This window comes from Pan paniscus, chromosome 2 (assembly GCF_029289425.2).
Source record: "Pan paniscus chromosome 2, NHGRI_mPanPan1-v2.0_pri, whole genome shotgun sequence".
Classification (NCBI taxonomy): Eukaryota; Metazoa; Chordata; class Mammalia; order Primates; family Hominidae; genus Pan; species Pan paniscus.
The window spans coordinates 11995947-12023684 of NC_085926.1; the positions used below are offsets into that span (position 1 = coordinate 11995947).

The window sequence follows — 27738 nt, forward strand, 5'->3', positions numbered from 1 at the left end:
TCCCCGCATAGTCACTCTCAGGTTGCTGGAGGCCTGGGTCGCCCCCTCCCGCAAGCCCCGAGAGTCGCCAGACGCGCGGCTAGGTGCCCTCCGTGAGCGGGGCGGGGCCGCCTCTGCGGCGCGGGGCGGGGGCTATCTCTGGCCCCGCCCCTGCCCCGCCCGCTCCCTCTCCGCGAGCCTCGCGCCGCGCGGCTTGCCTGGCCCAGTCCGCCGCTGCTGTCTGCGGGGTCTGGCGCCGGGGTCTGAGTCTCTGCTGGCTAAGCCGCCGCCTCAGCCGCCTCAATCTCGCCTTCCGCCCTCGCTCTCCCTCCGCGCCGCCAGACCCCGTAGCCCCGCGCGCCCCCAGCCCTTTAAGCCAGATGATGAACTTCCTGCGGCGCCGGCTGTCGGACAGCAGCTTCATCGCCAACCTGCCCAACGGCTACATGACCGACCTGCAGCGGCCCGAGCCCCAGCAGCCGCCGCCGCCGCCCGCCGGTCCGGGCGCCGCCTCGGCCTCGGCGGCGCCCCCGACCGCCTCGCCAGGCCCGGAGCGGAGGCCGCCGCCCGCCTCGGCGCCCGTGCCGCAGCCCGCGCCGACGCCGTCGGTGGGCAGCAGCTTCTTCAGCTCGCTGTCCCAAGCCGTGAAGCAGACGGCCGCCTCGGCTGGCCTGGTGGACGCGCCCGCTCCCGCGCCCGCAGCCGCCAGGAAGGCCAAGGTGCTGCTGGTGGTCGACGAGCCGCACGCCGACTGGTAGGTGCCGGGCGCCGCCGCCCTCGGGGGTCGGGGTCCGCCGGCAGCCGCAGGCCAGGAGAAGACGGTCCCAGGTCGCCGAGGAAACGTTTCAGACCAATAAAAAGGAGGGTCCCCGAGGTCCCGCGGGGAGGAGGTGGGGGCTGAGCGCGCGCGCGTTTGCGGGGTGAGGGAGGGCATCCATCAGCCCGGAAAGGCGAACCCAAAGCTAAAATACCCCTCAATTGCCTCAGGTCCCCCAGGTCCCATACAAGAAGGAGCTACTTTATGCAACAGGAAAGGCCCTTAGGAAATAGTTTTTTTGGGGGGAGAGGAGGGGACACACTTGTTAGCTTAGACACATAAAATCTGAAGTGAAATAGTCCCAGGTGGCCGAAGGAACATTTAGGGCCAGTAAAAAAGATTTAACTTCATGAAGCACGGAGTGAATTTGGAATGGAAATTGGTATTTTGGAGGGAGAAGGTGGTGGTGGGTTTTTTTTAAGCTGGACCCATGAAGGCTGATATCAAGTATTGACATCAGGTTGATGAAATCACACATGTAGTGGCCCAGGTGTACACGGGCTTGTTCCCCGGAGCATGGCTGAAGTCTCTTTATGAATAATAAAATTGTTGTATTTTGTGCAGCAGGGAGGGGACGTGTGGAATTTTTTTTTTTTTTTTTTTGATTGCTTGTTTTTCTGAAATGTGCGTGGTGGGGGGCGGGGGGGTGGAAGTGAATGGTAGCTTTTTCTAGCTGAAAGATGAAGACCTTGGTAAAATATACTGGATCATTAAAGGGGTACAAATAAAAGGAGACCTGCCTTAATGTAGTAGATGGGAAACTTCAATCATTTTTTTTTCTTCTAAAGAGATAGGTAGCATGTTTCCAACTTAGAATGGTGAAGGCTGCTGCTTGGTAAAAGTACGAATGAGGTCCACTGAAGACAAATTAGTTAAAAGCGGCTCTATTTTATAGTTAACCTAGGGAATGGTGGGATGGTGAAATTGATAGGTGAAGGGCTTGGAGAAATGAAGAGGCCGAGAATCTGGGGGTGCCTTTTCTCCAGGAATGTGAGCAAGGGTTTTGTTTTTTTTTTTTTTCTCATAGGGGTTGAGGTTGGAGACTGGACCTGAGTGTTCTTCCCAGAAGGGGTGCACAGAGAGACCACAGAGCTATTTCTCTCCATTTCCTCTTTTGGCTGCTTCACTGCTTTCTCTCTCTAGCATTCTCTCTTTGGGAGACCCAGAGGGAGGGAGTGCTGGCGTGTGGGTGTGGTGGAAATGAGATGCAGATGTGGAGATGCCCTCCTGCTGGCTGCTAATGTCACCATTCTGAATAGTCCTTTGGGTGACTTATGTGGTTGGCCTTTTCAAGAGAGTAGAGTAGAAAATCCGAAAGGACTTTTGCCAGGAAATGACAAAGGCACATGGAAGAGGGTAATGGGGAAAGTGTAATGCATATGATAGTGCCACTGGCAGCCCTCCTTAGAATTACTCTGACTCAGTTCATATCAACAAGTGCTTATTACGGAGGAAGGGAAGGTAACCAAGCTAGTAAAGGTGCTCAGTCAGAGCATCCATTATATGCCAAATGCTGTACTCTCAGCATGATATCTCATTGCATTTTCTTCACAAAACTGAGGCTTAGGAAAGGTAAGTAATATGTTTACAATCATGTAGCCAGCAAGTGGTAGAAGCAGGATTTGAACTTAGGCCTGTTTGACTCCACTGCTTTCATTCCACTGTGTTATATTGCCTCACTATTATTATTAGCAATATTAATAACAAGCTCCCTCTAGGCAGTGTGGGGGCCTTTTAAGAGAACTCACTCAAATTTGGGACACAAAGTGGATACATGAAACAGTTAAAAAGAAATCTAGAATTATTGGTTGAGACTAGTGTTTCAGGCAGTCAACAAATGGAGTGGTTAGTGAGAGCCAGAGTTATTGGAGAAAGCTTCACAAAAGATGAATCTTGAAGAAAGGCCAAGAAAAGGAAGAGGAGAAATGAGAATGACATTCGTGCTTTATTTTTCTGTGCAGGAATTTGACCCTTCTGTACCTTGTCCTGATTTCTTATCCTATTAAATGCACTTGTTTTGAGTCTTATTGCCAGTTAGGTATCTATAGATAGGTACGGATACTTATTTGTATGGGTATGATGAAGCTGCTGCAGATTTCTGTTTAGTTATAAATGCTTCTGTAGCTTAAGATTTGAAACTCTCTTTGGATAGTATTCTCTAGGAAGCCTATTTGGCATAAACTAGAGAATTTGCCTTGCCCTGGAGACTAGAAGCCTCTGATGGAAGTCATAGAAGCCACTTTCCTGTGGGCTGACTCCCAACTGTTTTCCTATTTTCTCTGAAGTAATAACATTGATTTATTAAAACTCATAAGCCCAGTTCAAGTCTAGTTCTTGACAACAGTTTTTTGCTCCTGTGCTTAATAGCAGTTCCCAGAATTGCTCTTCTAATATGGGCCTAAATTTGTCAAAAACATCTCAGTTAAAAATTGATGAGTGGTTTTATTGAAAAGTCTCTATGAGTTAAGGAGCAGGTGCTTGCCGTGACAAGCGCAGTGACTTACACAGGTGATTTTTGCACTGAAGACTGATTTTAGTAAAATTGTCTCACAGTTTAAGCTACCTAGATAGTATTCAATGAGTGATATCGTATATGCCCTATATTATTTTCCTGGTGCTGGAATAGGAAGTCAGAGTGTAGACTCATTAGAACTTAAGAATATTGGTCCCCTCTGAATTATATAATGCTAAAATAAAAAGAGTCTGAACAAGCGTTTAAATAACAAGAGATGTAAAAGAAGGGCTTAAAATAAGCAGCCTCTCAGAGCATCCTTAATACAACAGCAGTTTCCTTTGAATTTCTGTCATTATAATTGTGGGCAATTGGAGACCCCACCACTGACCAGGTTGATGGGAAAATTGGAAGATGTTTTTCTTTTGCTGGAAATGTTTTCATTGGTTGTTTGAGATCTTTAGATTAATCGCACACTAAAAGATCGTTGAAAAATTTATCTGTGCCATTAAAAAATGAAATCAAGCTCTTTATATACCTTATTATTTATTATTAGTATTTTGTAAATATTGTCAGAAAATGTCCTCTTTTAAGGTTCATGGCTAAATTTGAAATGCAATTAAGATTGCACTTTAATGATCGTGCTTAAACAAGGAACAGGTGTTTATGTTGTTTCTTCTGTGTGTTATACTCTCACTAGCGAAGAGGTACGTTTTCTCTCAGATTCTGTCCTGCCTTTGTTCCGGAGATTCTGACCCCAGTGATCAAGTGAGCTTTTCATCCTGGCATGATGTTTCAGTGTTTGATTCAGTATAGCACAGGTACTCTTGAGTGTCTAGACTGCAGATATAAGGCAACAGATATTTATGAAGCACCTTCTCTGTATAGGGGATATTTACTAAGAAAAATGAGACCCAGTATCTGCCATCTAAGAGCTTGCTGTCCAGATAGGTAGATAAGATAAATACTTTTGAAAAAAAATTTACTAAGAAGTATGGCCTTTCGATCAACAGCATTGGCATCAACCAGGAGCATTTTGAACTGCAGAATCTCCAGTCCCACCTCACACCTACTAAGTCAGAATTTGCATTTGAATAAGATCCCCAGGTGATTCATAATCACATTAAATTTTAGATGCACTTAGCTGAAGGATATGCCATTAGTGCTAAGGGTATGGCAATAACACCAACTACTGTCATTATTGAACAACATATGCCAGATTTACTAAGCTTTGTACCAATCTCATTTACTCTTTACATAGCAATGTAATACTGCAGAAGTTTAAAAGAGTTAAGAGATGGATCTGGGCTAGAGTGGGAATGGAAGGTTTCTCGGAACAAGTGAGGTTTTAACTGAGCTCGAAGAATTGGAATCAAAAGAGATAGGTTTGTCTCAGTCCAGACAGTGGATAGCATAAGGAAAGTACAACTGCAGAAAAGAGGGGGACAACGAAGAGACTGGATTGATGCGTTATCTAGGCGGTACCTGTCTCCATTCTTTTCTAGCCAGCCTTTGAGCATTTCATCAAGAATAGAGGAATTCAAAGTACTGCGAACCAGTGCTTGTGAGTGGCTCTAAAAAATACTTGAATTTGAACTTGAAAGAACACTCAAATAAGGTTTGGGGCTTCTCTTTGTTTAATACTTTAAGCATCTTATTTCTAACATAAATATACTGATTGCACAGAATTTGATTGTTCATAGCAGCAGTTGCCTGTACTTTAGAATTCTCAGATATTAGAGCTGAAAGATCATCTGAGTTACTTTATAAATGGGGAAATCTTGATCTCGAGAGGGGATGTGGCTTGTTCAAGGTTACTCACTTAGCTAATGGCAGAACCAGAACTAGAATCTAGAACTTTAATCTCTCTACCATGTTTTTTTTTTTTTCCCAACTCTACCACAGTATCCCTCCATTTTTACTATTTTCTACCTTTAACTTTTATATTTTTCCATCCCTTACTATCTCAAGAACTGGTGGGGACTTTTAGTCTCATAATGATAGCATTTAAACCTGAGGGAACCTGAATCATCATCTAGCCTAGAGAAATGGAACATTTTGCCCAAGGTCAAATGAGAAGTTAGTGAAAGAATGGGAACTAAAACTCACATCTGACTCCAGCTCAAGTTTCTTTTTACTCTTAAGTCGCTCTTTGAGATTTCTCAAATTCTTTTTCTCCTGAAAAATACTGTTTGTGTCGGCTTCTTTTAAAGACTCATCATGGAGCTGTTAGTAAGTGCTTAAAAAGACCATGTAAGCACGCTTACACTATTAGCGACACCAGCAATTACACTATTCCTTGTTTGTGTTCATTTATGTTATTGTTGTTTCAGCAAAGTTCATTCTAAAATGGTTGAAGAAGGTTGGGCGCGGTGGCTCACGCCTGTAATCCTAGCACTTTGGGAGGCCGAGGTAGGCAGGTTGCCTGAGCTCAGGAGTTCAAGACCAGCAACACAGTGAAACCCCGTCTCTACTAAAATACAAAAAATTAGTTGGTTGTTGCAGTGTGTGCCTGTAGTCCCAACTATTCGGGAGACTGAGGCAGGAGAATTTCTTGAACCCGAGAGATAGAGGTTATGGTGAGCCGAGATCGCACCACTGCACTGTAGCCTGGGCGACAGAGCAAGACTCCATCTCCAAAAAAATAAATAAAATAAAATGGTTGAAGAAGACTCTTGGAGACCTAGTCATCAAAATCCAGCAATCTAATAAAGTTAGTAGGACTGTGCCGTAATGCTGACCTTCCCTTCAGGAACCCATTTTTACGTTAGCGTTCCTATCTACCTAAGGTTGCTTACTGTCTTTCTGTACCCAAGTTCAGATCTGTAATAACCTTGTTCTTTTTAATATCTTGCTAAGGAAAAAGGAATGGAGGCCTAAATAGGAAGTTTTCCAGATGTGCATACCTTTCCCTCAAATTTACAAGCGATATAAGGATTAAACACAGGCCGTGTCTATTGGAATCGTCCAGTCCAATGGGAGAGGACAGGCATTTAAAGAGGATTTTAATATTGTATGGTAATTAGTATGCATAGGATGCTATGGGAACACAGAGATAAGTTATCCTGGGGAATGAATATCTTGTACTTAGAAATGTTCCATTAAAATGTGCCACCATGTATTCTTAGATAAACCACTTTGCATCTTTGGACTTTGATTTTCTAAAATTTGTCAAATGAGAGGATTGAAATATATTCTCCAAGATCCTTTCCAGTACTGTATTATTTCCGTGGTTCAGTTTTTGTGCCATTTTCTTTTAAAAGCATTAGCTCTAATTTTTTTCTATATGGTAATGCCTGTAAATCTTTGGAAGCAGAGACATATGTCAATAAATGACTAAACATTTCCCGGAATGAAAAGCTCACCTTTGAATGGTCTTAATTCAGTACCTCCTTGTTACATTATTGCTACCATATGTTATCATGAAAAAAGAGGCTAATCCTGTGATGCCTGCTGTGTATATTTCCTCATCAATGATGGGAATTGGGACTTGTGGCTAAATCTATGTGGGAATCTAAAACAAAAGATGACAATGCCACCTGATAAGCTTGCAGAAGTTCTTACAAGATTTACAGGTGTACACATAGTGGGAGTGCCACTAAACACACAGAAAAACCAAGATACAACTCTGTCTTGAGGCTACTGCATTTAACCATGACTTCACTCTAGGTGGTGGATATGATCCTGAAAAAGCTGTGTATATTGAGTTTTTGTAAATTGAATAATTTCAAAAACAGTGGGGCACTCACTATTTAAATGAATTGTGGAAAATCTTTTGCAAGAGAAATTGCCTTTTTTATAAGAAAAAAAATTGTTACCTAATTTTTTTTAGCTTCCCACATAGAAGCAATTGGGTATCAATAAAGCTACAATATCTCTTTAGAGAAAGGAGAGGATGATTTAGAAGGCTTTTCTGTTCTGCAGACACTGCTTCAATACAGCAGGAAGACGTAGTTTTTAGTAGGGCAGTGACCTGTGGAGAGAATAAAGTGAGCAGATACCACAGGTGCCTGAACTCTAAGGATGTCCGTGCTGCATGACTAAGAATAGGAGGATGTATATGGGCCTTGGTGTTTGTTGCTTGACAGCAGGCATTTCAGAAATTTTAACCAGTTCATGTAAGGTTGTAAAATAGATTAGATTCAGTCACCCTGCCCTTCTTTCCTTTTCAGCAGCATGAAACAATGCGAGATACAGGATTGAGGGTCAAAAGACTTCGAATTGAGATCTGGCTCCACTGTTAGCCTTATGGCCTTATCAGGTTTACATAATCTCCTTGAGCCTTTCTCCCATCTATTTGACAGATTTCCGCTGGAGGTCTACTATGTATCAGGCACTGTTCAAGGTTCTAGAATAACAGACAAAAATTAGTTTCATTACCTGTAAAGTGGAGATAACATTATGTATTTCTGATACCACTGTTGTGATAATTAAATAAAATAAGGTACCATAAAAGCATTTTGTAAAAGCTAAAGAGCCATACTAGTAGTTAGTGTTACATCTTTCCCTGTTTCCAGCCGCAGGTATCTGATCTACCTTGGTTCCTTTTTTGAGTTCCCAAAATTTTGTTATGTAAGTGATTGTTTATTTTGCACACTTCTGGGATGAGGAATCTTCTTTTTGTTGTTGTTATTTAGTTGAGGGCCACCGACTCAAGACAATATCATCAAAGGCTTTCTTTTGTGTTTTTCAAAAGGCAATATAACTTAGTTTTTTTTTTTAATGACAAAAACATTACCCATTAACTCAGCTATATTTAATAATTAGGGGCAGAACCACATAAATCTTAATTTTATTTAATAAGTGAATTCTAAAATAGCTCTCCTTCAGTTTTACTTGTAACTAATTAAGGAAGGATGGCTACAGAGGAAAATGAAGGAAGAGAGAAATACACAGAAGGCCTTTAAAAGGTAGTGCTTGTATTTGTTTCCCTATCCAATCAAAGCCTAGAACATTGCTTTCAGAATATTTTTAAGCAAAACAAAAGCATTCACGGATCTTAGAAAGTTAGCTTCTTTCTTAACATTCTTCCCTAACACGTAGTTGCTCATTGTGCTTATTCACAGTTTGCCTCCAGCTTTTCAGACTCATTTCTCACCGTCCCCTCAATCCTGAATTTTGCTGTACTCTGGATTACCCTCTCCCTGCACACATGCTGGACTTTTAAGACCTGGTGCTATTATTGCACAGCTGCCTTTGTTTGGAATGCTCTTGTCCTGGTTCTCTTACCTTAAGGTTGATTTTTTTATTTCATTTTCCGAGGATAAAGGCATTGCCTATTGTTGAAAAAGACTCATCTCTTGTCTTCTGCATGACCTTGCTTAAGATTTCATCTCTCTTTTTCCTTCTGTTCATATTCTCATTTTCTACTGATTGCTCTTTCTATGGGTTGCTCCATTCTTGTAAATAAAGTAACAAATGAAAAACTCATCCTCACCTTCCTAATCACTCTTCCAAACATGAAAGATAAATCTCACTCGTTACTTATCCAGTTATTTGCCCTTTTCCACTGACACTGGCCTTCTGCCTTCTCTGTAATATTGATACTGTTCTTGCTAGGGAACGTAATTGCTAAATCCAGAGGAAGGTGTCAAATGTTCACTGATGTGTTTGACACTGTATATCTTCCCTTTGGAAGTCGCTTGGCTTCAGGACACTGCATTCTTTGTTCCTTTTTAAAATTTTTAAATAGTTTTGTAAAGACAAGATCTTGCTATGTTGCCTAGGCTAGTCCCGAAGTCTTGGCCCCAAGTGATCCTCCTGCCTCAGCCTCCCAAAGTGTCAAGATTACAGGCATGAGCCACCACCCCCAGCCTCTTTGTTCTCTTCATACTTGTTTTATCGAAGTTTCTTTTCTTGTTCTTTCCCTTTGTCTACCTCATTAAATGTAGATGTTCCTCCGGGCCCCCTTTTCCTGCCCACTTCTTTTTTTATACTGCATATTCTCCCTGGTCCATCTACTCTCAAGGTGTCAGTTACCTCTTAAGTACAATCAGTTCCCTAATCATTACCTTTAGTCCAAAACTTTGTCCTCATCTTTAGACATATGTTCAGCTGCCTGCTGGACATCTCCATCTGGGTGGTTAAGGGTCGTTTGATCCAATATTGAAATCCATGTTTTTCCTTCCTATTCCAGCTCTTCTATTCTGTATTTTAAGTGGGACACCGATGGTCACCTATTTCAAGTTCTCATTAACTTTCACCTAGAACTTCTGCAAGTCTCATCATGATTTCCATTTAGTAACCTGAATGAACTATTTAAAATGCAAATTTGACCTTTTTACTCCTTTGCTTAAAGTTTTTCAGGAGCTTCTTACATCCTATAGGTAGTTTATGGCCCTCCTGTGATTTGACCCCTGCTTTCTTCTCCTGCTGTCTCTAATTATTTCCATGTCCAGACTTCCTTTTCCAGCAATACTGAACTGTTTGCACTTCCATACACACATTGTTGCATTCCTCCTCCTTGTCTTTGCTGTCTGCTACTACAGTTTCCCTTCCTCCTCTTTCCTTTTCTTGATTAAATTCATATTCATCTTTTGAGACTGAGTATTTCCTTTTCCAGAAACTCTTCTCTAACTCTCTAGATTGTATTGAGCGTCTATGCCCCCTCCATGCCCTCTTTAAATACTGCAAGTATCTTTATCTCTGGACACAACACAATGGTCTGTTTATGTGTCTGCTTCCCCACTAGATAGTGGGTTCTCTGAGGACAGGCTGAATGTTTCATTCCTTTTTGCATCCTTAGCATCCAGCATAGGGCTTGACACATAGATTGAGGACAGTAAATCTTTGCCATATTGAATTGAGCAGCAAGAGAGTCAAAGGATGAGATAAGGGATAGAAGGTAACAATGAAGAGAGGGAAGTATCCTAGGATTAGAAGTATATGTTAATATGTTGGAAGTCATCCTTACTGTCTTCAAATATAAGCTTTAGAGTGCTTTCACTCTTACGTCCTATGAAATATAAATTAATTACTAATTTTCAACCATACCACATCATAAATCTTTAGAGATTTAGCTCTGAATGAGAGAGCCATAGCAGCCCACAATACTGGAAAGTATTATCTAGTCCATGGCAGCTCTGAGCAGAGCAAAGGCAAATGGAATAAAATTGAGGACCAAGTTTCTCTTACCATATATTGACACTTGGCTCTCAAGGAACCATTTTTCTGAAAATTCGGTCTTCTTTTTTCCTCAGTGTGAAACTCCAACCTCAGGCCACCCAAGCTGTGTGTTTCTTTCTCTTTAGTGAAAAAGTTCCTTTGGGCTATTGCTTTGTCTATACCTTTATGAGTTTTGTGTGCCTTCTTCCACACAGCTTTTTTGGCTTCCTGTTTTTTCAACTGCAAAGTGGGATTGTGGGAATGGTTTAACTTCCCCATTCTAAGGGCTCTTTAGAACTATCACAAACAATATATTTGTTTTCTTGAAAACAGCTTTAATTGTAAACAGTATACTAATGGTAGAATAGAGATTTGGAGAACCAAAACATCATTGTGATTGGAAAATGTTGAAAGTACACAGCAAGCGTTCATGATGTGACTGCTTACTTCTTCTGCCTTGCCTTTCTTTGATTTGCCACATACTTTGATGTAACCATGAGACACTACATAGAGTTAATTGAATGTGCCGTGCCCCTGTGTCTTTATTTGTACTACTTGTGCTTCCTGAAAGGCTTTCTTCTCCTGTGTCTTTACCTAGATAATCTTCAAGACTCAACTCAGTTGTTGCATCGTGTAGCATCAGGACTTAATCCTTCCTTAAATTATTTCCATTTGTGTTAGAAACCACAATACCATTGATTACCTGTCATAGCAGTTAGCCCACTGTATTATAATCAGGGTTTGTCTGTCTTCCCCAACACCTCACTTTCGACAACACTGAGATCCCCTTGAAGGCAGTGACTATAACTTTTATTTCAGTATCTCCAGGACAAAGAAAGTTTTCAGTACTTATTTGTTGAACTTATCAGTGACTTATGAAAAAAATTATGAAAATATCAATGATAAGCAAAAGCAACTCGTTGGTTCCCTGTAAATATAAACAAATGACAGCTGCATTAACCGAAGTAACTAGTCAGCAAGTAGTGGTATATATAAAATCTTTTTATAAAGTGTAAAGTGCTATAGAAGCATTAATTATTGTTACTGGATTAGAATTTCCTACACCTTCCGTTACATAAGGCTGATTACGTACCTGCTCGCACCTCTCCCTCATTCACCCTTGTCTGATGTGCCTAAACACCCCATGCTTGTTTTTTTCTGAAGAACAGCTGTTGTGCTCTCTGCTTCTCCTCTCTCAGCCTAGGCATTAAGCTGCCTTTGTTTCCTTGAGCTTTTCTCAAGTTCTAGGGTTTGTTCGTTCTTTTCTTCTTTCTATCTAGGACTATTCTTCCATTCCTGTCCTCCCAAGCACAACTATAATCCCTTTTCCAGGATATATACCTCTTATCTCTTTCTCTGTTCAGGGGGCCTGACAACTTCGTACAATAATTTCAGCCTGATTTAATCCTGTACAAAGAGGCTTGGGCTTCGTGAGAGGAAATTGAGATCCCCTTTCTCTATCATGGACTGAATCTTTGAAGGCCCTCAATAACACAACTGAAAACTGTTTCTTTTATATTTCTAGATTCCAGTGATATAGTGTGAATCCTTTTTTGTTGTACCTTGTAATGCAACTGTAGCAATACATATGAATATATATTTCCCTCTTCTGTCCCTCTCTTCCCCGATGAATAGCTAATGGTGAGAATTTAAGTTCTAGAGTCCTGTGTTCACTAACATTTTAACTGTTAGATAAAAGGGCACCAATGAAAGATTGATGAAATAATTAGCAAACTGCTACTAACTTGAATGTGTTAGTTGCCATGAAGGCTACGAAACCAGTGAAATACTTGAAATCAAATAATTATAGAATATATGCTTTCAGTCTTGAGGACTTATACAGAATCTCAAGGAAGACAGAATTAGGATAGTGTAATGGAAAGAGCATTGCAAACACTTAAAACACCTGGATTCAAGTCTGTACTCTGCCAACTAACTTTTTGTGTCACCGTAGGCAGTTTAACTGTTCAAGTCTCAATTTCTGTTTCAAAAATTAGGGATGTAGGCCAGGCGTGGTGGCTCACGCCTGTAATCCCAGCTCTTTGGGAAGCTGAGGCGGGCAGATCACTTAAGGTCAGGAGTTTGAGACCAGCCTGGCCAATATGGTGAACCCCATCTCTACTAAAAATATAAAAATTAGCTGGGTGTGGTGGTGGGCACTTGTAATCCCAGCTACTCGGGAGGCTGAGGCAGGAGAATTGCTTGAACTTGGAAGGTGGTGGTTGCTGTGAGCTGAGATCGCGCCACTGCACTCCAGCCTGGGTGACAGAGGCTCCATCTCAACAACAACAACAAAATTATGGATATAGGCTAAATCATCGATCTTCAGAGGCCCTTATGAAATCAAGTGATCTGTAGAAATCAAGTGGTTTCTAAAGGTTGGACTGTTTGACTATATAAAGAACTGTTTATATAGTCAAACAATATCACAGTCTCAGTGGACTGTAGAAGTCAAAATGTTTCACGGAAGTCACAGATCTGAGCTGGGTTTTGATGGAAGAATGGGATTTAGATTAGTGAGGTGGGAGAGAGGCATTTCAGTTAAGAGTAAGAGAAAGAGCCAAAGCATAACATCAGTAATGAGTAAGATGTGTGTAGTGCAGATGTAGGCTAGTTGGCATAAAGGTTTCAAGGCAGGGAAAAGAGGGAAAGGCTTGGATAAACAAGGTGGGAAAAATGATAATACATAATGTATTGGGCATGTATTTTGTGACAGGCAGGCACTGTTCTAAGTAGATGTATTAACTCATTTACTAGGGTATCAAATAGATTACTACTATTAACCTAATTTTACAAATGAGGAAACTATAGCTCACAGTGAATTCAGAATTTGTACCCAGGGAGTCCAGCTCCAGAGTTCATGCCTCCATGCTCCTAACCATCATGCTCTGTGATTAATGGATAACAATTTGTTCCATATTTCTCCTTTCCACTGAACACCTTGGTATATTTCTTTTTCTCAGTGACACAGAATACATGTTTGACCTTGAACAATTTCTTATTCTCTCTGAACTTTCTTCATCTAAAAAGAGGAGATAAAGTATATCTCAAACTAATTGAAATAAACTTTGAAAATGTCTAACAATATGATTGACACTTGACAGATGTTCAGTGAATGTTCCACCATGACAAGCAGATTTTCATAGCAGCTTTAAGACAACAGCTTACTACATGAGTATTTATAGGAGCCTTCAAGTGAGGATAGGAGCCTGTCATTTGTGAACAGATTTTCATGACACTAAAAAATGATTTAGAAAAATAGAACAAACCTAGATGAATATTCCTTCATTTTGGTTGGAGTAATTTGTTGTACATGGTTTGGAAAACATTGATTAGCACTGTTTTGAAACAGTCTCTGGGGAAGATGTTTTTAAGCTGACTTATATGTGGAAACTTCATACTTTGAGCACTATCACATTCATGTCTCATTTAATCCTCCACACAATAGAATCTGTGGTGCAGTACTAATACTATTCTCATTTTACATATGAAGGAATTAAGGTCTAAGTAGGTTAAGATGATTACCCAAGCTCAAATAACCAGGAAGTGATAGAATCAGGACTAGAACCCAGATTTGTGGGTTCTATAGGTTCTGTGGCCTGGAAAAGAATGTTCTACAGAAGGGACAAATCTGAGCTGAGCTTTGAAAGATGAGTGGGATTTAGATTAGTGAGGAGGGAAAGAGGCATTTCAGTAAAAAGGAAGAGATAGTAAAAATATAGTAACAGTAATGGGAAAGAAGTGGGTAGAGCAGATGTAGGCTAGTTGGCATAAAGGTTTCAGGGCAGGGAAAGGAAGAAGTTTGGATAAGCAGCGTGACTTTGGATCCTGTGTGTATTTCTTGAGGCTTCCTAGACTGAGTGCCAGGTGCCATAGAGCCAGGTGGTTAGCTAATCTGGTTGGAAATTTTGTGGGCAAAAATATCAGTTCTTCCAACCATTTAATAGACTTGTTTTCCGAGGGCATTTAGCTTAATGATTTCCCTTTGGTGCTAGCTTGGAATTCTCTTGCAGAAGCATCTAGATTCTGATACAAAAGGCCAATGAACAGCGCCATGAAGAGTAGTGATGGGAGGATTGAGACTAGTTTAATTCATGCCATAACAATTTGCTATTCTTCTCTGAATCTCAGTTTCCTCATCCTTAAAATTGGAATAATTTTACTTGTCCTAATTTCTTCATGAGATAATGTCTATGGGAGGACTTTGCAAACTGTAACAAAAACAACAGATTTCAATATGTATTGTCTGAAACTCTAGTAACTGGTGGGATTGAGAGTAGGTAGATATGAGGAAGAGTTCCCCACTTAGTTTCCTTTTAGGTATTGTCATGGGCACTTTTTCTAGTTATGAGAGTAAGAACTTAGGGGAGGAAATAGGTTTTCTCAAGTATCAGGGCTGTTGAGTCTAGTTAGAACTGTGTAGGTAGTGAATTTTTTTTTCTTACTTTTTGGTGCCTTCTCTCTCCAATGATGCCTCTTATTCTCTGTCTGTGGACATATATCTTATGACCTGGGACTCATTCCAGATGTGAACCTACTTTCTGAATCAAAATTGGGACATGAAGTCTTATTTTCCAGTGCAAGAAATAGTCTGGGAGATTTTTAGATGCTGAAATGGGGGAATTTGGAGGGAATTTTGGTGGTTGGAGACTACAAGACTGAAAATGTGAAATCAGCAGGTTCTTGGGACATTTAAGGCAAATTGTTGTTGGCATCCCTATTTCCTAGCCCTTAGTATTCAGTAGACTGAGCCCGTGAGCTAACCATGTTAGCTCAACTATGAGTTGCTAATGGTTACTGGCAACCCTTTTTCAGGTTTCTGCATGTTCATAGAAGGAGCTGGGAAATAGAAAAACTTCTCTGACACTAAGTCATGTATAGTGGAATTTCAGCACTAAGATCAGAGGAAAAGGAAAAGTATTCTTTATTGCCACCCACCTACATGAAAAGTCTACTCTTTGAAAGAATAAAACATCAGTTAACTTGGCAAAATGGGATGAGACTAATTTTCCTGTAGCCTCCAGATAACTTATGCAGTCAGGTTTGTTTGAAAAAAATGCACTCAACTTAACTGTGACCCTTGGAAGGAAATTGTAGTATTTCTGATTCCTTATTAAGGTCATATATTTAAGTAAAACTTTACAATTTATGTACTTTGACTTGTATGTACCATTGCACTTAATTGTCACCTTGACCTTGTGAGGTAAATTGGTATAATTTCCTGCTTAGATTAGGAATCCAAGGCTCAGAGAGCTCGCGATTTTGCTTAAAGTTATAACACAGAAATAAAGCTGTGTCTAAAATCAATACTCTTCTCACTCTGTACCCTTTCTCTGTGCGGCTAAGCTCCTTTCTGATCTCTGCATTAGTCAATTGATGATGCTTTTGCTTAGAAGCACCAGGGATAGATAAAAAAATTGCTTAAGATGGCAAGAGCCTGTATGGTTTGTGACAGATGTTGCGTAGGTTGGATGAAAATAATTTAAAGATCGTCTCCTTTCCCTATATGCTTTTGTTAATGCTTATAATACTTCTATGACTTAGAGTTCTTCTGGTATATTTCAGACTGATTCTGAGTTGTCAGGAAAGAGGATTTTCACTCCAGAGCTCAGTTCTTTTAAAGCTTCTTATTTTTCTTTGTACCTGGAAATTTATTTCTTAGCCAGAACTCAGAGTGGCATCAGACTTAAACTTAAGTTCCTACTAAAAAGACTGTTCTCTGCTGGTCTGTCTTTTTTCCTGTCCTCTTCCCCCCACCCTGGCCCCCCACATAATTAGTCCCTCTTGCAACATCCTCCTCTTCTTCTGTCCCCCCAGTTGATTCCAGCTGTAGTGATATGGAAGGTTCCTGGAGTAGAAGGGCAGTGGGTTTTGGAGTAGGGAAAGGATTTGAAGCACCTGGCCCTCTGACTCGGGGTACCCCCTGAAAGTTTTGGGAGGTTCCCTGCTGCTATGCCCACTTCCCAGGATCCTGTGCTTTCCCCCAGACCCTTAGGAGAAAGATCTAGGTAGCAGCTTTGAAGGAAGAAGGACTCTCCAGAGATTCTTCAGTGCTGATTTAGTTTTTCCCCTAGATGTATCTTAGAAACAGGCACCTAGATATAAACTTTTTGTTTGACTTTAATGATTTACCTCCTCTCCCCTTCTTGGGGGTATTTATTTTGAGGTTTCCCATGTATTTCATATATTCTTTCATGAATTATTCAGTAGGAATTGGTGCTGTAACACGAGCACAAGAAACATTGCCCTGTCTTCACAAAGCCTATAGTTTAGTGGAGGAGACAAGCTATTAAACAAGCAATATAATAAAGTATGATTTATTATATCAGCATGATTAAAGGATGTTTTAAATAGAAAACATTTATCTCATAATTTTACCATAGCAGTAGAGGAGCTGCTTTCACATTTTTTGTATTCTCTTCTAATATTTGTTCATATACACACATTTTTACATAATTGTGGTTGTACTCTAGCTATAACTTCATATTTTTTTCACTTATAAATGATTTTGACATATGCCAGTCTTAAAAATTGTATCTTTTCATGGCTAATGTACCATGATTTCTTCAATTTATAATTCTGTTAAAGAACTGTATTGACTTCCAATTTTTCACCATTATGACATAGTACAACCATAGGCATTCTCAATTTTCAGGAGACCAACTACTTGATCAAAGATTATTATATCTGTAACTCTTGGTAATGTTACTATATTGCAATATCTGAAAAGATTCTATGAAAGGTTTTTTTCTATTATATTTGCAGTCTATCAACCATTTTTACCTCACTTTGCAGCACATGGTATTATCTTTTTTAGTGTTAATATCCATAAAGCAGTATTTGCCCGTTTTAACATGTATTTCTATGAGTATACCAGGTAAGATTAAATGTTTTCCCCAGTGTTTGTTTAAAAATATGTGAAATGTCATGCCACTTTGGAGGCTGAGGTGGGTGGACCACTTGAGCCCTGTGACCAGCCTGGGCAGCATAGCAACATCTTGTTTCTACAAATAAATAAATAAATTTTTAAAAATGTGAAACGTCAGTTCTTGTCTTTTGGCAGTTTGTTTGTTTACTTGGTGGTTTGATTTTAAATGGGCTATTCAGTGTTAAAGATGAGGAATGGGTAGCAGCAGCTAGAATGGCTTCTTGGGTGTTTGTTCCAACTTGGCAGAAAACATCAGTGATTGTGAAGATAAGAATCAGATTCTTGGCTGGGCGCGGTGGCTCATGCCTGTAATCCCAGCACTTTGGGAGGCCGAGGTGGGCAGATCACCCAAGCTCAGGAGCTCGAGACCAGCCTGGCCAGCGTAACGAAACCCCGTCTCTATTAAAAATATGAAAAACAAATCAGCTGAGTGTGGTGGTGTGCACCTGTAATCTCAGCTACTTGGGAGGTTGAGGCACGAGAATCCCTTGAGCCCAGGAGGAAGAGGTTGCAGTGAGCTGAGATCACACTGCCTCACTCCAGCCTGGGTGACAGAGTAAGATTGCAAGGCTCTGTGTCAAAAAAAAAAAAAAAAAAGAGGTTCTTTCAGCTAAAATCAGTACTACATACAGGACTGACACCTGTGGGGTCTATACTAGGCTGTGAGTTCCATCAGGGCAAAGGCCATGCTTTATTCTTTGCCTCAGCCTTTAGCAGCCTGGCTGATGGTAGGCCTCAAAAAGAATGTTGAAGAAATTTCAAGTTCTTGGGACACTGGATAGTCTCCTCCAAATATCACTTCTGCATCTTCTTATATTGCCTAAAGTTTCACCATTTAAGTTGCATTTCATTCTTTGGATTTTAAAGAATGAAAATCTAATCTTGGAGACCTCTAGGAAGTTATTATTATTATTATTATTATTATTATTATTAGTTTTTGAGACGGAGTCTTGCTCTTTTGCCAGGCTGGAGTGCAGTGGCGCGATCTCGGCTCACTGCAACCTTTGCCTCTTGGATTCAAGTGATTCTCCTGCCTTAGCCTCCCGAGTAGCTGGGACTACAGGTGCACGCCACCATGCCTGGCTAATTTTTGTATTTTTTTAGTAGAGACAGGGTTTCACCATATTTACCAAGATGGTCTCGATCTCTTGACCTCGTGATCTACCTGCCTCAGCCTCCCAAAATGCTGGGATTACAGGTGTGAGCCACTGTGCCTGGCCTATTCTTTAAATTTTTTTTTTGTAGAGACAGAGTCTTGTTATGTTGCTTAGGCTGCTCTCAAACTCCTGGTCTCAAGCGATCCTCCTGCCTCAGCCTCCCAAAGTGCTGGGATGACAGGTATGAGCCACCGTGCCTGGCCAAGAAAATTATTAATGCCTATAGGAGGATGAATATGGTGGTCTCAGGTAACATACTGGAGATTATAGCTGCAATATGAGAGCAACACCCTGCAGAGATAGAATGTAGAATGCACACCCGGTGGTGGAGGAGTAGAGAAATGCTTACAAGAGTAGTAGGAAGTTGTCAGAAATAACAGCTACATTTATTGACCAGAATCCCAGGAATATGAGAACTGGCAAGTAATCTTAGTGTTTACCTGAGCCTTGGTGTCCTTATATGTTAAATGTGGATGAGAATGCCTATTTTCAAGGGTTATTGTGCCACTTAAAGTGGGTTATGAAAGTGCTCTGTAAATTCAAAAGTGCTTTATAAATAAAAAAAAATCATTGTCATCACCATCATGTAGGAAGCTAGGGAATACAGGGATAAAATTTCTTTTTATTATTTTTTCAGGAGCTAGATTTATTCTTCATATTTTTAGCTAATCTTTATCATTTGAAGGTGAAATTTAAGTTTATAAAGTAGTATTCCCCCCCGCCCCACCCCCAAAGAAACAGTGAGGAAGTAGAGAGGATAGGGAGGTAGCTTTGGGGAGTGTAAGACTTTTTTAGCTTTTTATCATGTTAAATGAATAGCTTCTTTCTGCCCAAGTCTTTTTCTGAGAGGATGGTGAAAAGAGGAAGGCACACTGTGGACCATGTTCAGAGTCAGTATTTTACTTGATTGAAGCAGTGGGACAAGATGAGGAGGAATTATGAGTTAATCTTTGAATAGTAGGGTGGAATCTGCTAAGGAGAACCTTGAATACAAAGCTCACATATTTTTTCTTTATCTTGTAGTCAGTAGAAAGTTGTGAAGGTTTTGATCAGGGGAGTGAGTTGATAAGTGCTGTACTTAGGAAGGTTTATCTGAAGACAGTGTAGAAAATGGGCAGTGGGGGGCATGGGTGGAGAACTTGTGCAGTCCTGGAGACCAAGTAGGAGCATGTTTTGGTTGTCCGTCTGTGAGGTACTGGATGTTTGAACTAGAACCGTAGCAGTGGAAAAGAAGGAGTGGATACAAGGGTGTCTTGAGAGTGTAGTCCTGGGGTAAAGGAGCTTTGGGGACCTTATGACCCTCAATCTGTTATTGCTTCCAAAGGTTTGTTTTCTCTGTAGACTTTTTAAAAATCAAAGTATAAAACTGACATACATAAACGTGCAGAAATAGTAAGTTTGTAACTCATTGAGTTTTTAGTATAAAATTATAAAGTATGACCCAAGATGAGATATGCATGCAACATTACCAGCGCCTGCTAAGCTTCTATCCATCATTACTTCCTTTTTTTTTTTTTTTTTTTTGAGACAGAGTCTCACTCTGTCGCCCAGGCTGGAGTGCAGTGGTGTGATCTCAGCTCACTGCAACATCCACCTCCAGGGTTCAAGCGATTCTCCTGCCTCAGTCTCCTAAGTAGCTGGGATTACAGGTGCATGCCAACACGCCCAGCTAATTTTTTTTGTATTTTTAGTGGAGATGGGGTTTCACCATGTTGGCCAGACTGGTCTCCAACTCCTGACCTCGTGATCCGCCCATCTCGGCCTCCCAAAGTGCATTACTTCTTTCAGTCTTGACTTCTTCTCCCTGAACAGATAACCACTATTTTGCTTCCTTCAGCATATGTTAATTTTGCCTACTTTTGAGCTTTATATAAACGAAATCCTACAGTAGAAACTCTTTTTGTGTCTGGTTTCTTTTGTTTAACATAATGTTCATGAGATGCATTTGTTTTCTTGTAGGTAGCATTAGTTCATTCTTTGACATTGCTGATTTGTATTTCATTCTCTGAATATATCACAGTTTATGCATTCTGCTATAATGGATACTTAAGTTGTTCCCAGTTTGGGGCTACTGTGAATAATGGTGATAAGAACAATTTTTGTACATGATGTTGGTGATTATAAGCTCTTATTCCTGCTGGGTGTGTACCCAGGAGTGGCATTTGCTGGGTTATAGGGCATATGTATATTCAGCTTTTAGTAGTTTTACAGTTTTACAGAATGATTGTACCAGTTTACACTCCCACCAGCAGTATATGAGAGTTCCTCACCAAAACTGTGTCTTGTCAGCTCAGGCTGCTGTAACAAAGACCTTAGACTGGGAGGCTTAAACAACAGAAATTTATTTCTCACAGTTCTGGAGGCTGGATGTCTGAGATCAGGGTGCCAGTGTGATTGGGTTCTGGTGAGGGCCCTCTTTCCGGCTTGTAGACGGCACCTTCTTGCTATGCCCCTACATGGTGAAGGGAGAGAGCCTTGGTCTCTTCATCCCTTTATAAGGACACCATTCCCATCATGGGGGGAGGGGCTCTCTTCTCTTGACTTCATCTACACTAACTACTCCCAAAGGTTCCACCTCCAAGCGTCATCACAATTGGGGATTAGGGCTTTAATATATGTGTTTGGGAGTGACACAAACATTCAGTCCATAGCAACATGGTATTGTCAGTATTTTAAATTTCAAAGGCTTTTATGTTATAGGAAACTTGACTAGAGAAGGCTGTACCTAACATAAAGGAAGAAAGGGATTATTGGTTATTGAATGCCTGCTGTGTATGAGATACTGCCTAAGTGCTTTTCCTAATATTGTCTCATTTAATCAAGGTAATCTCATGTAAATTTTGAGATCAGTGTTGTGTTGATTTTACAAGCCAGAAAACTGACGCTACAGGTTAGTCAGCTTGTAATTGCCATCCAGAATCCAGCCTAGATCTGCTGGAGTCTAAACCAATCACATTACATAGAAACTACAGTTGTCAGTGAGGTGTGTGGTTTTTTTTTGTTTTTGTTTTGGTGGATGGGGGGGCTTTTCCTGATGACCCTGAAAGTCCGTCATATAAGTGGTCCCCTTCTGATACATAGTGCCTAGCTGGCCCTGCAAACAGCAGCCACCCAACCAGGCACCTCCCCCTACCCTGTGCCTTCTCTGCTGCCTCACTGAATCTCTTAGCAGCCAGTCATTCAGACTGTCTCAAGGTAGATATTATACTGACACATCCTCTCCTCCAGCTGGCAAGCTCACGGAAGAAGCTTCCATTGAATTTTAAAGACTAGCCAAGCCTCTTGTTTCTTTCACCAGTTTTTTTCATGTAGCTTTTTTCCCCCTAAGAATGGGAAGGCAGGAATGACATGTGATAGAAAGAGCTTATAGGTGCTATTATTAAATTGTTGTATGACCTTGAATACCACATTTTCCTTGTCTTGGCCCAGATTTCCTAATTCATAAGAGAGTGTTGGGTTGGGGTCAGTGGTTCCATGGACCCTCCTCATGGCCTACAGTGGGAAGAGCCAAGTGGGAAATACTTTGGATCCTCTGGATATTATTACAACCAGTGTAGCTCTGGTTTCATTTATTGAATATGCACTGAGCTTTCTCCTGAGAATTTGGTTAAAGCAAATAATTATATGACAAATATATGCTTGAAATCCACTATAATAGATGATACTAGATGATCTCTACTAAGGGCCCTATCAACTTCGTGAAAGATCATGAGTGGCAAAACTGAAATGAGCAAAATTTCTACCCTTAACCTTTAAAAAAATATATATACAAGGCCTTCATGCTACCCTCTGATCACTATGAGAAAATAGAAGCGGCTATAATTAATTTGCCTAGAATAGGAGGCTGGGGAAGGATTAACAACAAAGGCGGCATCTGAGTTGGACTTAAAGGAAGAATAGAAGTTCACTAGGTGGAGTAGGAGATTAGGGGAGTAAGGCCTCTCAGGTAGAGGAGTGAGGCAGAAGATATGAAAAGACATTGCTCTTTAGGAAACATTGTGTTCTTGGTGCGGATATTGTGTGTGATGAAAAGGGGAAGAATGAGGAATGCTAGGAGACGTGGCTGGGAGGATCACTGAGCCACTTTGTAAAGAGACTTGAATAGTACAGTGGTGGGGACTAATGAAAAATGTTAAATATTGTTTGGGTTAGCACTGCATAGTTGCTAATCTGCAACTGCATGTTAAGCTCCTCTCAACTCAGGACCCTGATCCACACAGCACTGTTTGGATGTTAACTAATGCAGTGGCAGTGCCCACAAACTCAGAAGTGATTCCAGTTAGAGCCTTGGTGACTTGGGGTTTACACTAATTTCTTCTTCTTAATTGTCTCAGGGTGTTGGATATACGCGTAATGCTTGTATAAAATAAAAGGGTAGGAGAGTGGGGGGAGGCTCTGCTGATAGGCAGCAAGTCTCAGACTGCAATAAACTCAGTGGTGTCCTTGCCATTTTAAACTCATCATCAGAGGTGAATGTGGCAAGATTGTAATTTTGCCTCCTGTGTGAAAAATTAGAGTCAGCTTCATGGCTCAGCCTTCCCAGCTCTTCTCCATAAAGGATCTCCTCATTGTGTCTCCGGAAACATATGTTTATTTGTAATGCATTTCGTTTGTGGTAATTAGAGCAGCGTGCCTTTTCATTCTCCTGTCAAACACCCATCTCCCTGCCTAGAGAGCTTCGGAGCCTGATATAATGAGCCTGTGAATTACATTAGGTTGGAAATCAGGTTTCTAATTAAACACATATGAAAGATGTCGTACCCATTGTCCCCCTTTTTATCATTTGTGATCTTGAGATGTCCCTAGATCCTATGAGATTCCTGTCCTGGTTGATGAAAGATTTCAGATTGGAGCACAGTACCTGATCAGTTGGGGCTAATGTCAGCTTCATCCATTTTACAAAACACTGAGAAGAGTGAGTATATTGACATTAGTTGAAACATTGATGTGACTAGGCACTTTACATATATCATCTCATTGAATCCTTATGTCTTCAAAGAGATATTATCTCCGTTTAGCATATGAGCAGATGGTTAAGTAACTTCCCCAAAGATGCATACAGTTAGAAAGTGGTGAATGAGGATTTGAATTTTTGTCTGAATTCAAAACCCATGTTTCTTTCAATTCATGCCTCTGAGAGCAGAATGATTGTGCTATTAATATTTCATGGCCCAGTGGAAAAAAGTTTAGAGGGAGGACCTTAAGCATCAATGTCAGGAAAGGGGCTTTGGAGAATCAACACTTAATCAGAAGAGTAACTTTCATGACTTATATAGAGGAAAGAGGTTATAAGTAATTCTTGTGCTTTCTTTACTTTGGGAATGAAGCAGACTATTGTGACCAGTGGTAAGCTTAGATAATTTCCAGGTGTGAGGCAGACTAGGGTACAAGAGACTAATACAATATGTAGCTGGGACTCTCTTTTTCCCAAATTGAGATATTATTTGCATACCATAAAATTCACCCCTTTAAAATATACAATTCGTTGGTTTTAGTATATTCACAAGATTATATAACCACCACCACTTATTCCAGAACATCTTAATCACCCCAAAAACCATATACATGTTAGCAGTATTTCCCATTCCTCCCTTAAGCAGCCCCAGGCAACCACTAATTTACCTTCTGTTTCCGTGGATTTGCTTATTATAAGCATTTCATATAAATGGAACCATACAATATGTGGCCTTTTGTGTCCAGCTTTTTTCATCTTAGCATAATGTTTTCAAGATTCATCCACATTGTATCATGTGTCAGTACTTCATTCCTTTTTATGGAATTTTATTCCTACACACAATATTTCCTTTATAGATATACTGCATTTTACTTGTCTATTTACTTATCAGTTGATGGACATTTGGGTTGTTTTCACTTCTGTGTAATTATAAATAAAGCTGTTATGAATATTTATGTACAAGTTGTTGTGTGAACATACGCTTTCAGTTCTTTTAGGTATATACCTAGGAGTGGAAGTGCTGGGTCATATAGTAATTTTATTTTTAACTTTTTGAGGTACTGCCAGACTGTTTTCCAAAGTGGTTGCACTATTTTATATTACCACCAGCAATTTATGGTTCCACTTTCTTCACATCCTCAGTGACAGTAGTTATTGTCTGGTTTTTTTATGTTATTATTATAGTCATCCTACTCTTTGTGAAGTAGTATCTCATTGTGGTTTTGGTTTGCATTTCCCTAATGATTAATGATATCAGCTATCTTTCCATGTGCTTATTAGCTATTTGTGTATCTTCTTTGGAGAAATGTCTATGCAATTCCTTTTCCCACTTTTTGATTGGGCTAATTTAATTGAGTCTTTCTGTTGTTGAGTTGTAAGGGTTCTTTATATGTTCTAGATAAAAATACTGTCTTAGTCTGTTTTGTGTTGCTATAACAGAATATTACAGACTGAGGAATTTATAAAGAAAAAAAACATGTTTCTCACAGTTCTGGAGGCTAGGAAGTCTAAGATCAAGGGACCGTATCTGATGAGGGCCTTTTGGCTGCATCATAACATGGTGGAAGGCATGACATGGCATTACATAGCACAAGAGTGAGGGTTAGAGGGCCAAACTTATCCATTATCAGGAACCTACTACTGCAACAACTAACTCACTCCCAGGATAACAGCATTTGTCCATTCACGAAGGCAGAGCTTTCATTAGGCCCACCTCAGAACACTGTTGCATTGGGGATTAAGTTTCCAACACATGAATTTTGGGAGACACACTCAAACCACAGCATTCCACTCCAGCACCAGCCCCCTTCTCACATGCAAAATATATCTATTCAATGCCGATGGCCTTCAAAGTTTTAACTTGTTCCACATCAACTCAAAAGTCCAAAGCCCAAAGTCTCATCTAAATCAGATATGGGTGAGACTCAAGGCACAATTCATCCCGAGATAAGTTTCTTCCAGCCGTGAGCCTGTGAAATCAAAACAGGTTGTTTATTTCCAAAATATAATGGTGGGACAGGCGTAGGATAGACGTTCCTATTACAAAAGGGAGAAATAGGCAAGAAAAAGGGGTGACAGGTCCCAAGTAAGTCCAAAACCCAACATCATGAATAACGTTAAATCTTAAAGCTCCAGAATAATCTTCCTTGATTCCATGTCCCCATCTTCTGGGCACTCTGGGTCAGGGACTGGGCCCACAAGGCCTCAAGCAGCCCTGCCCCCTTGGCTTTGCTGGGCTCAGTCCATGCAGCAGCTCTCACAGGTTGGAGTCTCGTACCTGCAGCTCTCTCAGGCCAGAGTTGCACACTGGTAGTTCTGCAGTTCTGTGGTGTTAGGGGGCTTATTACTGAACCAAACTTGGGTCCATCAACCTGGCATAGCAAAGCCAAACACTGGCACTGAGATTTGCAGTGAGAGAAAGTGAGGCATTTATTGCAGGGCACCAAGCAATGAGAATTGACAGCTAATGCTTAATACCTGAATTCCCCAATGGCTTACATGTAAGGGTTTTTAAAGGTGGGAGAAAGAGGTTACAGGCAAAGCCATACATTGATATACGGAGGCTATCATAAATTGATTTGACCTGAAAAGGTGGGGCATCTCAAGAGTGGGGGCCTGCAAGTCATAGGTAGATTCAAAGATGTTCTAGTTTGTAATCGGATAAGAAAATAAAGCTTTGTCTGAAAACTTGGGGTCAGTAGAAAGGAATGCTAATCTCTGGTTTGTGAGTGTGGACTTCCTCCAGGCCTCTCAGCAAGAAATTTAGAACAAAGAATGTTGGAAGACAGAGTTCAGTCCTCATTTCCTCTTTGTCTGAGGTCTGCATGCAAGAGGATGGCATTTTCTGTTGGTGAGGGTCCAGGTTTTTTTGAAAACAACTAAGGGACATATGTTAAGATATTATCTTTAGTTTCAATAGGGAACCAAACATTTTATGGCTCTAACTTCCTTGCTATTGTTTTAAGCTATTACTGCCTTCTTGTTTATCAGATGGCTCTTTGGTTTTTAAAGCCAGCTAGGTGCCTGGAATTTTTCTTGAAGGAACTAAAGATTTTACTTCATTTCCATGCCTGGAGTGGGGCCCAGCAGACCCCTAAGAGGGGTACCTGCTCCATCTTAGGCTGACCCACTCACATGGCTCCACTAGGCATTGCTGTAGTGGAGACTCTCTGTGGTGGCCTCATTCCTATGGCTTAGCTAGGCATTGCCCTAATTGTAGGGGAGGGGTGCGGCACACTAGCTGTGGTGGCTCTGGCTCTGTTCCTGTGACAAGTCTCTGTGTTGGCCCCCAGGACATCTGCAACATCCTTTGAAATCTAGGAGGAGATTGCCATGGCTCCACAGTTCTTGTATTCTGCATATTAGCAGAGTCAGCCCCCTGTGGATAACACCAAGGTTTACCATTTATGCCCTATGGAGCTACAGCCTGAGCCACACCCAGGACCATTTGAACCACAGCTGGGGAGTCTGAGGAACACTGTACTGGCATGCAGGGAGCAGTGTCCTAATGAAACCCGAGGCAGTAAGTCCACCGAGGGTGTGCCAGGCATAGTGAGGAAACCATTCTGCCCTCCTAGAGCTCTGGGCCTGTGATGGGAGGGTGAAAATCTCAAAGATCTCTGAAATGCCTTCAGGGTCATTCTCTCATTGTCTTGATGAATAACACCTGGCTTCCTTCTAGCTGTACTGCTCTGTTTAACAAACTGTCAATTGGCTACATCCTTAGTATTCTCTCCTGAATACACTTTTTTATTCTTTGCCTTTCCAGGCAGAGAGTTTTCCAGATCTTTCCTTCTCCTTCCCTTTTCATTGTAAATTATGTCTAAGTCATTTCTCTTTTCCTTCACTTTACTATAAGGGGCCAAAGGAAGTAATGAAGCATCTTGAACGCTTTGCTGCTTAGATGTTCCTCCTACCAGATATCCTAGTTCATCACTATTAAGTTCTGCATTCCACAAAGTCCTAGGACATGAAGACAATTCCACTAAGTTCTTTGCAACTGTGTAACGAGAATAGACTTTACTCCAGTTTCTAATACCTTGTTCCTCATTTCCATCTGAGACCTCATCATCAGAATTGCCTTTACTGTCCATATTTCTACCTACATTCTGATTATGGCCACTTAAGTAATCCCTAAAAAGATTTAGGCTCTTCCTACAGCTCTCATCTTTTTCTGACCCCTCACCAGAATTGTCCTTAAGACTCTATTAATGGCAATCTAGCCTTTTTCTAGCCTGCTTCTCCAGATTCTTCTAGTCTCTACCTATTACCCATTTTTAAAGCTACATCCACATTTTCAGGTATTTTTTATAGCAACAGCCCCACTTCTTTGCACCAATTTTTATC

The 27738-nt window shown here is 40.8% G+C and overlaps 1 protein-coding gene across 1 annotated transcript in view; it reads left to right on the top strand.

The window, feature by feature from the left end:
- Positions 1–140: 140 nt before the first annotated feature.
- The window catches only part of SYN2 (synapsin II), a 183931-nt gene continuing 156333 nt past the window's right edge, over positions 141–27738 (top strand). The window contains exon 1 of the mRNA XM_034955812.3: positions 141–733. Coding sequence (XP_034811703.2) covers positions 360–733 — 374 coding nt within the window. The 5' untranslated portion in view covers positions 141–359. The remainder of the gene's footprint in view (positions 734–27738) is intronic.